Source organism: Fonsecaea monophora (genome assembly GCF_001642475.1).
Source record: "Fonsecaea monophora strain CBS 269.37 chromosome Unknown Scaff74, whole genome shotgun sequence".
In the NCBI taxonomy this organism is placed as follows: Eukaryota; Fungi; Ascomycota; class Eurotiomycetes; order Chaetothyriales; family Herpotrichiellaceae; genus Fonsecaea; species Fonsecaea monophora.
The window spans coordinates 38,335-52,218 of record NW_019174005.1 but is presented as its reverse complement, the minus strand read 5'-3'; the positions used below and the strand labels follow the sequence as shown (position 1 = coordinate 52,218).

Here is a 13,884-nt window from a genome sequence, read left to right as displayed (position 1 = left end):
TTGATCAAGGGTTGAGATGTCGATGCAGGATGCGTGGTTGTGTAGCTGCTAATTATTGTCGTCGTCGTTGTTGTTATTGTTGATGTTACTGCGGAGGCTGTCGAGGCCGGTTAGTTGGATGGCTGGCAAGTCGCAAGGCTGAGCGGCAAGCCGTGAAACGCGTCTCGCGACCAGGCGCGACTCTGGAAAAATACCTGTCTAAAGCACACAAAAACCAATCAAGCCCCTTTGAAAGGATTGCGTCGTTATAGATTGATTGCTCTTTATATATCTCGAGATCATTCATGACCTCTTCTTCTACCTTTCGGTTACGATGGCGGTGGTTCTAGATTTTCTAAAATGCGAGCCGTTCCTCAGGAGGCACTCCAGCACCAAGATATGTGAACAACGAATCGAATCAATTCAATTCGTCTTCAACGTCTTCTGCTTCTCGGCGTCCCTCCCAACACCCCTGGTACCTCTAACCAGGAGGCCCTTACGCCTGCGCACGCCGTCCACATAGCGTTTCGCTACGTTCTCCCGCTCGCCGTGCACGCCCAGGTCCTCCAGCTCCTCCTCGCTGCGGGGCACCCAGAAGGGGTCGACGTCGTCGACGACCTCGAAGCCGACGAACTGCAGCATCGGTTGCGCGAGGCCTGACGTCCGCTTGCGGATCTCCTCGCTGAACCCAAATGACTCGGCGACTGGTAGCGAGGCGCTGATGGTAAAGTAGGGCGTGCCCTCTAACAGAGCCTCGGACAGGATCGAACCTCGCCGCCGTGTGAGCACCGAGTACACCCGGCCCAGCACCTCCGGGGTCGCCTGGATCGTGCAGCTGTACATGGCCAGCATGATGCGTGGGGACCAGTCCAGGAACGCCGAGCGGATGGTTTCGCGTACCGACGTGATGAGTTCGCCCGTCAAGCGGCCGGACTCGACACCCGCCGTTGATGCAGGGTCACCATCTGCATCAGGATCGGTGCTGGTGCTTGATGCGGGTGGCTGCTGTTGCTGTTGGCTGATCTCTTCGAGGAAGACGGCAACGCCTTGCATCGGTTCGCGACACAGCGGGCCTTGCGAGGTGGCTAGTTGAAACGCGTATGCAATAGTATCCGAGAAATCTTGCTTCGACGATGACGAGGTTTCCACGCCATCGGCACTGTTGCCGTTTGTATCTTCTTCCCTCTCTGCAATTTCGTGCTGTTCAAACAAGAACCGCTTACAGGTTTGTTGTCCTGTCGCGTCGATGAACAGATTAGGCCCGACTCGTCGAGGACCAAAGCCACATATCCTGGGTACAACCTTGGCCCAGACATCTCTATCCTCTGTCACCTCGTCGAATGCAGCTTGAAGTTGATTTCGAAACTCTTCAAGTGAGAGATGGCTCCTTTCCCGCCCCCCAGCGTCGTTTCCTAGGTCGACTATTTCCTCTCTGTCAACATTCGAAGGATCCTTTGTAGTCTGTTCCTCCTGTGCTTGCTTCTCGGCGTAGAGTCTCCTGATCGATGCGCCGTTATTGATCAGGAACTCGGTCACATTTGATGGCAGAGGTCGAACCCTCAATCTGACCGAAACAGTCTTTGATGCAGTCACCGCGATCGCCGTCCCTCTAGGGAGGTCTTTGTTCTTCGGGGGTTCCATTTCTTCCGCCTTGACGATCGTTTCGCGGTATGGTACGATGGGTTCGCCAGGCTGAATGTCACACTTGGCAAATCGCTCCCGCAAGTCTTTGAGACACCGCTCGAGATGCAGCTCTCCGGCTGTTAGGATGACATGCTCTCCACTTTCCATCTGCTCATACACAGCACAAGGATCACTTTGTTCAAGCAATTTGAGTCCCTTGATCATCTTGTTCAGATCCATTGGATTCGTGGGTTCCAGAGCGACTCTGACGATAGGCTGACTGAGCGTCGAAACACCAGCCAGATTGATAGCTCCTTCAAGTTGCGAGCACAATGTGCCAGTCTTGAGGATGTGTCCCTCGAGCCCCTCAATCCCAAAGACAACTCCGGCAGGTACTCTATCCAACGGCTCTAAAGCCCGGCCCATGAGAAGATAGAGAGCTGTGATAGGCACCTTCTTCGGCTCTGGTGAGGCATGAGGAAAGGCTGGGTTGAATTTGGGTGGTAGGACGTAGACTTCGTCTCCCACAGAGAGCGACCCTGAATAAAGCCTGGCAAACCCGATCAAATGCTCTGGATCTTCCGGTTGCTCTGGTGTCGTACCCTCATCATTCTCCTCGCCAATCCTAACGGTACTGACTCCATTCGTTATACTGTCCACACCAGTTGCTCCTTCTGCCTCGGCCTGTGCTTTGGCAATTTCAGCGCGCTTCTTACGGGCGAGCTCCCTGGCTTCGTCGGCTGTCAAGGTGGTGCCCAGTTTTCGTCTCTTGGAGGGGAGTTCACTCTCGGGGACAGCAACCATCTTACTCACGTATGCCACCAGTGGTGCAGAGCTAGAAGTGTCAAAGTTGATCATAGAGTCTTTCAGAGACTGGTCAATGCTCTTTGCACTGACCAAATCCTCAATCATTTCGGGCAATCGACTTGCTTGGGCACTGGGCGGGCTTGGTAAGTATTCGATAACCGAGACGAGGAGTGCTGTTGAGAGTGGTAGCCATGAGGCGAAGACGGCTTGTAAGATGGCTTTGGAATCCCTCGACCTCGTAATGTGGGCAGGTAAACTGATCGAGAGAGACTTTGTTATCTTCTCCAGCAATGCTGGATCGCCCCGAGAGCCATTTATACCAACCGTGGCGTCGTAGGCTTGCCAGATAGGTTCCAAAACAAGTTGCACGAAGATTGGTTTCAAATTTCTTCCTTTCAGATGTTTCGAACCAAGTACCTTTTTGGTCTTGGGGTCCAGATAGAAGTCACCCCAGAGGAACTTTTCCAGAAGGGATCTTTTGATACCTAGCTTCTTTTCGTATATGCCCGCAAATTGACGGACCGTAAATGCCCAACCATCTATGGCACTCGCGAAGATGACATTGTTCTTCTCCGGAGCGAAATAGAGGTCCTCGTCATCGCGCTCCTCAAACTGTTGGTCCAGGTCCGCCTCGGACGCGGCCTCGCTCATGGCATCCTGCTTCTGCTGTTCTTTAGCCGCCCTTTCCTGGTCGAGCTTTTCTCTCCACATCAGATGCTCTTCCATGCGCTCGCCCTGGAAGAAGCCTCCGATGACGGCATTTACGCCTTCTAGGACTCTTTCCAGGTGGGAGTATGCCTCGGCGGGGGTCATTTTCAGTTCGGTCACGAGCCTGTCAATTTTGTTGATGACGAGTAAGGGCTTCAGTTTCTCGAGCCATACCTGTCGAAGCACAGTAACGGTCTGCGAGCACACGCCTTCGACGGCATCCACCAGGACCACTGCGGCATCGCATAGTCGTGAGGCCGTACTGACCTCCGACGAAAAGTCGATGTGACCAGGGCTGTCTATCAGGTTTATCAGGTATTCCTCCTTCTTTGCCTCTTCACCTTCCTTTTGCCTGCGCATCATACTAAAGTACAGACTGATGGCGCTGCTCTCCATGGTAATTCCACGTATTTGCTCGTCCGGCCGTGAGTCCAAATACCGCACCTTGCCCGCCATCTTCGGGGAGATAATCCCATTGGTCGCAATAAGCGAGTCTGTGAGAGACGTCTTGCCATGATCGACGTGTGCGAGGATACAGATGTTGCGGATATTTTGAGAGTTGGATTGAAGCGCGACCAGGCGCGAGGGTGGGATCGGGGGCATTCTCGCCCTAGCCTGCTGGAGAAGAGGTTGGACACGAAAGAGCAAGTAAGACTGCGACTCAGTCCCTTGAGTTCCTTACCCTATGCTTGCGAACATTTACCAGAGCGCAGTGCAATCCTGGACGCTGGGTACCGTGGGTGGGTGAGTGGGTGGGTGCGGGAAGAGGCGCACAGAAAATCAAAGTATGACGCACACTTGCCGCCCTACAAATACTTAGTTCCTGGCTAGCCCTGCGATTGTCGAGTCATGCGAGACGGAGTAGGTCCGAACCCTAATCAGGAATAATATGATGCCGCCCTAATGCGTGCTTTCAAGAGGTCAATCCCGGCGCGTCTCATAATGTTTTTGACTCTTCGAAGTCTTCAACGGTCAGAAGTGCAGCCGGGGTCTGTGAACATGCAGACAAGCAATCTCAACCCGGACACACTCAATAATCATCGAGGGTAATCAACTCTACGGCCGAGAACAATCTAGTGTTACCGCGAAGTTATTGTCAACTTGATACTTTCACTCTCGTAGAAATGTCCGGGTCAGCGTTTCCAGGCCTCTCCAGTTTATTTGTGATGCACTTGATACGCGCTAAGACACCCTTGCTCAGCATTGATAATGAAAAGCAAGCAAATAAGTATCGATGGTTGGCTAGGAGGACATCCGCATCTTAGACCGCCATGCAGAATGTAACCCTGGTATATGGCCAGGGATGAATCCCCCTCTCGCGTAGAATGCTTGGATATTCTAGAGCGCGCCACAACTCAATGAGCCGGTTGGCCGGTTGGCCGGTTGGCGGGGGATGAGGCATGTCGATGCTTCGGATAATATCGTCGCTGCTGGCTGCTCGTCCTGGGTTAACGAGATTTGCAATCGCGGAAAAAAGAGGTTCCGTGGCTGATGTATACTTCCTCACCTCCTCTACCAGTTGCTCTCGCCTCGTATTTCCCTGAACGGGATGAGTTTTGGCAATGCTTACAAGATCCGGCTTGGCCTTCTTACGCACCTCTTGGATTATATATTTGTATGGCCATGGGTGTATACAAAAGCCTCGAAGCCTCCACCGCAGACTCGCAAATCCCACCATCGTGGAACCTCTATTTGCCGTATTAAAGCGGGGCGTCCCCAGCATTTCCCAATACGGAAGGACGCTGGCGTTCGCCCCCAGATCCATGTGTTTTTACCCGGGGACCCCAAGATATTCTCAAACTGCGGGGTCTTATCAATTGTGGCTTTTGTTCAGGCTATAGTTTCTGCGAAGTCAAGCGGTAGACCACCCTTTCATGTGTGCACAGACAGGCAATACACCGACAACAATTTAACCGGTATGGTGTCGAGCAGATGCGGTTCTTCTGGCAGTAGACATACGGGGACGAAGCATATATACCTCTATGGATATTCGACATGGCTGGTCAGCTTCTCCTTGTCTGCTGTCGCGTTCTCCTCCTCTCAGACCGTGTCTGCTCGCCGTGTTGTTACATTGAATCACGACCACAAGTATCTACACCTGTCCCAAGATGGCGACGACACAACAAGAAATGTCCAGGCTTATGGCCAACGTCACCCCATGGTACAGGGATCCCGGCCGGAGGAAGCTCTACGGCCTCCTGTTGATCGCACTTCTTTCAGCCGCGACCAATGGATACGATGGGTATGAGATAGATGTTGTCTTCTGCTACTTGGGCTAACAACCATCCATCCAGCTCCTTGATGAATGGAGTGCAATCCATTACTTACTATGAGAACTGTACGCGATCGTGAATATCATCCCTAGTGGCAGATTGTTGATATCAATCCAGACTTCCACCATCCTCACGGCTCGACGCAGGGCCTGCTGAATGCTATACAGAGTGTGGGAGGGGTGGTCAGTAAGTGCATTCGCCGAGTACGGTCGATCCATGGGGACACTGACACTGTCTATAGGTTTGATCCTGGCACCGTACAGTGCCGATTATGGCGGGCGAAAATGGACAATTTTCGTCGGCTGCCTCATCGTGGTCGTCGCCGGTATCCTTCAGTGTTTGTCTGTGAACATCCACATGTTCACTGCTGCTCGTTTCCTGAGTAAGGAGCCTTCCCCCCCAAGACGGCCACTCTCTCTATCAGGGTCAAACTCGACTAACTCCTTTCTCTGTCAGTTGGTCTTGGATCTGGATTCTCTGGTCTGGCTTCACCGTTGCTCATCACCGAACTTGCCCACCCCTGCGAGCGAGGCAAGATCAGCGCCTTATACAAGTACGCCTCTCCTCAGCAATGTCGAGTTCATATGGACTGACCAGCTTGCAGCACTCAATACTATTTTGGCGCATTCCTTGGAGGCTGTGAGTTGAATATGCTTCGTCCTTGGAGATTCCATACTGACCCTGTTTCCAGGGATCACCTTTGGCACTCTCTACATCAAGTCGAACTGGTCATGGAGGCTTCCCAGCTTGCTCCAATCCGCGCCTTCATTCGTCCAACTGATCCTCGTTATCTTGCTGCCAGAGTCTCCCCGCTGGCTCATGTCTCGGGGCAAGGACGACAAAGCTCTCGCCATCCTCGCAAAGTACCATGCCAACGGCGATCGGGACGATCCTCTCGTCCGCTTTGAATATGCCGAGATGAAGGCTTCGATCAGCCAGGGCGAACAAAAGGGTCGCTGGTCCGAGTTGTTTAGGACCCGTGAGTAATAACTGTTCCAGGGAATAAGACGTCGCATTGCTCTAACCAACTTTCTCTCCTTCAGGTGGCAACCGTTACCGCGTCTTCATCTGCCTCTGCTGCGGCGTCTTCTCTCAATTTTCCGGCACCAGCCTGACGGCATATTACCTGCACAACATCCTTCAAAACATCGGAATCGACAGCCCAAACTACCAGAACATGCTCAACGGCTTCATCCTGATGGTCAACATGTTCGAAGCCTGGTTCTGGGCGTGCATGGTCGACCGGTTCGGCCGTCGTCCGCTCTTCCTGATTGCCTCGAGCGGCATGTGCTGCACGTTCGCCATCTGGATTGCCTTGACGGCGTCCCAGCTCCAGCATCCGAAGCAAGTTGGATTCGGAAAGGGTGTCATCGCCATGATTTTCTTCCACAATTTCTTCTACAATTTTGCCTGGTAGGTTGCCATTTTTTCCCCCGGAGACAATTTCTTCCTCGACCTTCACTGACTTATTGTGCCCCACCAGGATCTCCCTCAACATCGGCTACCCTCTTGAGATCCTGAGCTTCAAGATCCGCGCCAACGGCCTCTTCATGCAGGGCCTCGCCACCAACATCTGCCTGGCCCTGTCTCAGTACATCATCCCCATCGGCATCGCCGCCGGCAGCTGGAAGTTCTACTTCTTTTTTGAGGGGTGGCTGATCATCCAGCTCGTCACCGTGTATTTCTTCTTCATCGAGACCCGCGGTGCCACCCTCGAGGAGATCAACCGGACGTTTGACGGCGCCGACGCCGTCGAGGAGATCAAACAAAAGGCCACCGATGCCATCGGTGTGGGGGACATTACCGAGATCGGCGCTTCCAGAAAAGGCGGGGACCATGGGTTCGGTGTCGAGGTCACCCATGTGGACGAGATTCACGAGAAGACGGGGTAAATACATCGGTCTGACCACATCAACGTATGCAAGGCAAGGGTCGGTCGTGAGGAAACGAATGAGCCGTCAGCTCCTTTCGATCTTCTGGGGATCTTGAATCCGGCAGTTTGTTCTGCCACCCACGAAAAACAGGGAAAATATCCCAGAGACATATTAGGCTATTTACCTCCGTGGTAGAATCGATAGATTTGTAGTTGCGAGTAGCTCGAGGAAACCGGCCCTGTTTCTTGGGAAGTGCTTCCGAGTCGTCCGTCAGGGTCTTGCGAAACTGCTCAGTTCCACTCGTTTTTTTCTTTGCGTATGTCAAACAGGGGTCGTTTCACTGGCTAGGTCCTACCTAGTACAAGTCACGGATCTGCCACCGCCACCACTGCCGCTGCCGAGGCCGAAGCCGAAGCGTGGGATATAAGACGAATCCAATGTTTTGAATCGTATGTGAGGTGCCAGCTCCCGGTGAAAAGGGCTCAAAGCACGCGCGACGTCATCTTCTTCTGTATTTGAGAAACGTGGCAGCGAAAAGTGGCGGTGTACTGACGCTTTCAACAGCCGAGTCGAGGAGCTCGCGGAAGAGTTGCGGGCATGGCTGGATTTATTTACCTGGCTTCGCAGCAGAGCCAGGCATACTGCACTATCAGCTTCGGCAGTTTTTACCTACGAGTAGACATGTCATCTTCCCGAGATGATGTGTCAGAATCATTTTTTCTAGTGTTGGTATTATTGGTGGGAAGAAGTTGAGTTGTGCTTCGTAACAATTTGTGGTTGGGGAAATAAAATATTTATTTTCAAAAATTTAATTATTTTCCCAAACTTCCTCGAAAAACGAAGTAGACCTACCTCTATGATGCCCAACCAAACCATGCTAGCTCACACGCCCCATCGAGTAGGCAGCACGAGATTATCTACTGGAGCAATAAGCGACACACCGGCTTTTCTAGACCGCTACGTGGACGCTCGCATGGAGGCAGAGTGTATCATGCAGATGAGACTGGCGCAAAAGTACAGTCGGCAGCCATATGTTATGTGCATCTCCTTGGGGACTTTTGGTTATATGCTATGCTGTATTGACTGTGATGAGTAATGATACAGGTATTGTAGCCTAAGCAGCCAGCCTCAATGGTTGAATTGGGTCGCTTGCATGGCTAGTTACATAGGTGAGTGATGAATCGTGTCGGCTCTTCCGGATTGGGACAGAGATGCTCTCAGCCAATCAGCGTGGGCCTTGTTCTCAGCCTTGGCGAGGTATTTCCTATTTCGTCAAGGGCTTCCCTTTCCGAATGCGGAATTCAGTGAGTACAACGCAGCGAGGACGAGCATGTCTCAATGTCTAATACATCGACTGGCGAATCAGTTACCCTGCCTCTGACGGTGATACAGGAGCTGGACGTCCGAATTTTGACGAAAATGTGTATCAACTTATAGGCTGCCTGCCGGATAAGGAACATGAGCACCACCAAGCGATCCCTCGCTGTGTGCCTCCTGTACTCCCGCTCGCAAAGCACGACCGCCCGCGCTCGACCTAATCTCTATCTTTCTAGAGTGAATATAATCCTCCCTTGCGACCTCCTCCAAAGGGCAAAACTGCCTCAGACTCTAATGGAAATGGCTGTCCAGCGTAAGGTAGTCGCAATGTATCAGCCACGACAATTCATGGAAATTCACCCTCAAGTTCATGTCCATTGGCGCCACGCGGATTTGTGATCCGCCTCAGATCGTCGTGGCTCTCGACCATGGCCTACCACAACAAGAGACACGCCAATCTCGGAAAGGACGGGAAAATTGAGGCGTTTGCAGGCAAGCGTGGCTTGAGATTCTATCCAGCTGGGCGCTGGAATTGGCCACCAATTGTGCAAAGCCATTATTGCGGCGGGGATTTTTTTTGCGAGCGTGGCTAACTAAGGAACTATTTCAAGCAGTCACGAGGATCGACATTCGGGATACCTGATCGGAGGTCACCTTTCATGCAAGCGAGCCACTAACCACCACTCAGCTCCCCTCAATGGCGCAAAACCCATACGCTCCACGAGTTAGGAGGAAAAAGCCGGTGCATACGAGCAATACTAAGAGACCAGCGGTGGCAATTTCTGTTGAGGCTTTGGCGGAAACTACATCTCCACGAGCTGGATGTGATTACTGTTCCAGATTGGCATAGGCAGGAGGTCGCATCACATCACGACGTCCAGGCTAACCATTGAGGCTATGCTCCGAAGAAGCCGAACCCATCACCAATCATGAGGCCCAGACCCCGTCCTTCTTATTCTGCCACGACGCCGGCATATTCCCTGGACAATAAACAGAGACGCAAGCGACTCGCTCGAGGACGACAACCTAATGGTTGAGCAAGATGGCTGCAGTCTTCACATCCCATTCGCGAACGGTGGGAGATTACCAGTAACAACATGACACAACGCTCCGGAATACCTATCAGATCGATACGACCTCCACCATCAGGTCGACGAGTTGGCAAGACCGCGACCGTCGTGGCTAGTTCCGAAGATCACGATGATTGTTGACAGATCGACTTCTTGAGACTGTCAGACTCGAATGACGGATGTAACGGTCCGTTGGCGTTGTTTCGTTGCAAACACAGTTGGACTTCCAGAGGCATCCAGGCATGGATTGTTGAAAATGTCAGGCCATGAATTGCACCAGGGGTAATCATGTGATCGGTATCAATAAACTACCAGGCAGAGGGAGACATGTTTCCACTCCGAACGTTCTCATTGTATGTACTCCAGCGGACACTGGAGTGAAATGGGCATGCATTTCGTCAAAATAAGGCGCCAAGATGAACGCGAGCAATCTCTTCCCGAACTCGAGGCGTGGCCCTCTTCCAGAACAACAAGACACGAGGCTGATACCCAGTATCCCTCCGAAAAGGTCCGGCGGGGTCAGCCGCAAATCACCTGTGTACCAAGTATTGATTAATCTTGTCAAGATGCAAAGTACCAGCCATAATCTGCGCCCATGTAGTGCACCTTCAGCAATGTTGACAAGTAGCTGAAAAGGGTAAGATTGCTGCCCGTTGGGGATTCTCAAAGAGATGGCCAGTGTTTTAGGTGTGTCAAGGAAACAAAACTAATGGGTGGGATAAATTCAGCCTCATTCTGCCTTGTCGAAATCCAAACAGACAAAGCCTTGGCCAGGGAAAGCGTTGTCGATCCTCGACTCGAAACGAGGCTCCTGGGCTCAGTGAGGGACTTTGTTAGTTGATGGCGAAACCCGGGATCGGATCAGTCTCACCACACTCTTCTCATTTGTTCGTGCATACTATTTATTGCCACTGAGCTCGCAAACTTTCGCCGGAGGGAGGGGTGGGACAAAACACTTTACTGCATGTGGAGTGAATTCACTCTCTCTGCTGTCTTTTTGACTGGGCGCGGATACACCATCCGGTGTGGCATGTGAGCAGAGCGTGTGTTGTTGTATTAGTCTAACTCAAAGGTAACCAGCAGACCGGGGGATTTGGTCCAACGGTACAAGCCGTGCCCCGGATCGGGGGCTCCCTATTTCGACAACCCCTGACCCGTTCTGTCGATCTTGATTGTGGTGGAGATTATTTTGTGGCGTTACAGCCAATAGCAAAAGCGGAGTTGCCCCACAGTCTTCACACTATCTAATCTTGGTATGGGGGATACGCGCTAGATCATCGATACTAGACGTTACTATCCCGAACACGGAACAGTTTAGCCTTGGCACTGACTTTAAAAGCTTATATCGATTCACCCAGTAGATTCATTCACCTCATCTGCTCAGCCTGCCCATCATAAACAATCATACTGATCTACAATGGGTATTGATGGAAACAAACAACAAACAGCTTCATCGTAGTATCGTTGGTATTGGGTCCACGACGTCAATGTTATGAGCCCTCAGAGTGCTGTCCACGGTATGCCCATGATGGTATATTAATGTCCAGAGCCCATGCCCAGGTAGGAACATTTCTTCTCTTCATCTCACCAACATACACTCTTTTGTATCTTTTCTTCGAAAAAACACACGCCAGCTCACAATGGCGACTTGGGGATCTTCTCCGTCCACTCTTTTGATCACTCTCTTGTCCTTCCTCTCCTGCGTGTCTCTGACCATCGCCGTCCCAACTGATGTCTGCTCCAACAGCGTCTACACCGAACTAGCTGACTACTCCCCGGCCCAGGACTACTGCGCGGCCATCTATCCCCCAACATGTACCATCGAGGCCGCCAACCGCCGCAGGGCTTTCCCGTTCCGGGGCAATCGGGGCCAGCCTGTCTACTACTCCAACAACCGGGGTCAGCCTGCGCCTGTTTATGGCGGTAACCGCGGTCAGCCCGCACCCGTCTATGGCGGTAACCGGGGCCAACCTGCGCCCGTCTACGGCGGTAACCGGGGTCAGCCTGCGCCTGCCTACGGCGGCAACAGGGGCCAACCTAGCTATCCCAACTACCCCAACAACCCCAATAACCCCGGCTATCCCAACCAGCCTTCGCCAACACCTTCGCCTGTCGACTATGATGCGCGACTATGGTCAGCTATCATGGCTGGTCCGGCGAGTGCCATCTCGACGTTTTGCTCTTGCATCCAGACACCGACGCCATGCGCAGTGACCTCGACCTCTTCTAGCACTGGAGGCCCCATCCTTGGAACCACCACCAGCACTGACACTACTACCTCGTTCACTTCGGAGACGACGACGACGACCTCGAGCGAAACCTCAACCTCGAGCCAGGACACCGGCCCGATCCTGAACACGAGTTCCACAAGCTCCACAACCAGCGAAACCTCGACCTCGACCACTGCTGCCAGTGAAACCTCGAGCACAAGCACGAGCTCGAGCTCGGATACTGGCCCGATTCTGAACACGAGCTCGACTTCCAGCTCTGCTACAAGCTCGACCATGACCACGACTACTGCTACCAGTGAGACCTCTAGCACGAGTGGATCCTCAAGCACAAGCACGAGCTCAAGCTCGGACACCGGCCCGATTCTGAACACAAGCTCGACTTCCAGCTCGACTTCCAGCTCTGCCACGAGCGAAACCTCGAGCACCAGCGAGACATCAAGCACGGGCTCGAGCACAAGCTCCACTTTGAGCACCAGCACGACCACGAGTGGAGCCACGAGCTCGACCAGCGAGTCCTCAAGCACGAGCTCAAGCTCGAGCTCGGACACGGGCCCAATCCTGAACACGAGCTCGACCTCCAGCTCTACTTCCAGCTCCGCTGCAAGCTCGACCACGACCACTGTTCCTACCACAACATCAACACTGATCACATCCACCACTTCGTCTGAAACTACCACCACGACGCCCGAGACTACGACGACCACTTCGTCTGACACGTCGACAACTTCATCAGAGGTTACCTCATCGAACGGGCCTCAGTCGACCACGTCTTCGTCTGCGACCTCCACCACGTCGTCTGAGACAACCAGCACCACGTCTGAGACCACAACCACCAGCGGCACCAGCACCACCAGCAGCACGACCACAACGACATCTTCCGCCCCCGCCGCCCCAACATGCAACACCCCAGGTGAATGCGGCGTCTTCGGCACCTGCGGCGGCAGCGACTCATGCTTCTGCTTCGGCAGCATCTTGGGACTCTCGCTCTGTCTCGAAAACGTTGAATGCCCCTCGGCCGTCGGGTGTACCACTGACGACGACTGCCTCGGATCCATCTGTATTCTCGACAACAACTGCTGTGGTTTCTCGTACTGCGCCGTCGGCTGTGGCGGAGGCCTCGCGAAACGGTCCGACGCCATCTCGGGCAACGCGACCGAGGAGGCTGTGGGTGCGAGCCTTTGGGGCGCGGGCTGGCAGTACTAGATCATTCAATCCTGCCTCCCTTTCTCCCCTCTAACTTTTCACCTACCAGTCTAGGACAAACCTACCTATCTATGCATAGGTAGGTTATCTAGATTCCCCAGGGATGAACTCATAGGTTATGGGATGATCATATCACATCACATCTCGACTTCGACGTCGATTCGAAATCGAGTTTTTAATCACGGACGGAAAGACGGACAGACGGACAGACGGACAGACGGACGATATCAGATGGCACCGCGCGCGATGGATAATCTGGACTAATATGTATGTACATCCATACGCTACATGACGACGGCGGCGGCGGCGGCGACGACAAGGGAGTGTTTTTTTCTTCTTTTGGTTCTTCATTTTTTCAATTACTTTTTCCCTACTACTTTCTTTTTGGTGCACGGCGTGGGCGTGGGTGGGGTTGGAAGGGAAATGAATTGGGTTTTACGAAATCAACCCGGTCACAAAGAGAGATACAGTACATCATGCCATCTATACCATCATCTCATACCGTACCATGTCGGTGTATGCCATATACATGCCATACACACAGGGTACCGGGTATTTGGGATTGGAAGGATGTTTTATTCTTAATCAAATATATATATCATTTCATCACTCACACTCTTTATTTTCTCCTTGGGATTAACATTCGTGGGGCTTCATGAGCAGTAGTTTCGTAGTATGAGCGCAGTTTTAAAACCAGCCTCAGACACGCATACACCCCCTCCCAAGTTCAACAACTATGCCCCAAGACCAGTGAGTCATCTCGCCCAAAGAAAGTATCCCAGAGTTTAGGACGAGCCAA

General features: G+C 52.6%; 3 protein-coding genes across 3 annotated transcripts; 2 read left to right on the top strand and 1 right to left on the bottom strand.

Annotated features, from left to right (window-relative positions):
* Window positions 1-402: 402 nt before the first annotated feature.
* AYO21_08479 (hypothetical protein) lies at window positions 403-3,720 on the bottom strand (the record flags this gene model as incomplete). Its single annotated transcript, XM_022658422.1, has 1 exon — window positions 403-3,720. One exon carries the CDS (start codon window positions 3,718-3,720, stop codon window positions 403-405), a length of 3,318 nt encoding a protein of 1,105 aa, XP_022509246.1.
* A 1,505-nt stretch (window positions 3,721-5,225) lies between these two features.
* AYO21_08478 (hypothetical protein) lies at window positions 5,226-7,282 on the top strand (the record flags this gene model as incomplete). Its single annotated transcript, XM_022658421.1, has 9 exons — window positions 5,226-5,359; window positions 5,412-5,455; window positions 5,508-5,576; window positions 5,632-5,772; window positions 5,847-5,943; window positions 5,995-6,029; window positions 6,082-6,369; window positions 6,434-6,803; window positions 6,874-7,282. The coding sequence occupies 9 exons, from the start codon at window positions 5,226-5,228 to the stop codon at window positions 7,280-7,282; spliced, it is 1,587 nt and encodes a 528-aa protein (XP_022509245.1).
* Window positions 7,283-11,291: 4,009 nt separating this feature from the next.
* AYO21_08477 (hypothetical protein) lies at window positions 11,292-13,085 on the top strand (the record flags this gene model as incomplete). Its single annotated transcript, XM_022658420.1, has 1 exon — window positions 11,292-13,085. The coding sequence occupies one exon, from the start codon at window positions 11,292-11,294 to the stop codon at window positions 13,083-13,085; it is 1,794 nt and encodes a 597-aa protein (XP_022509244.1).
* Window positions 13,086-13,884: the final 799 nt, after the last annotated feature.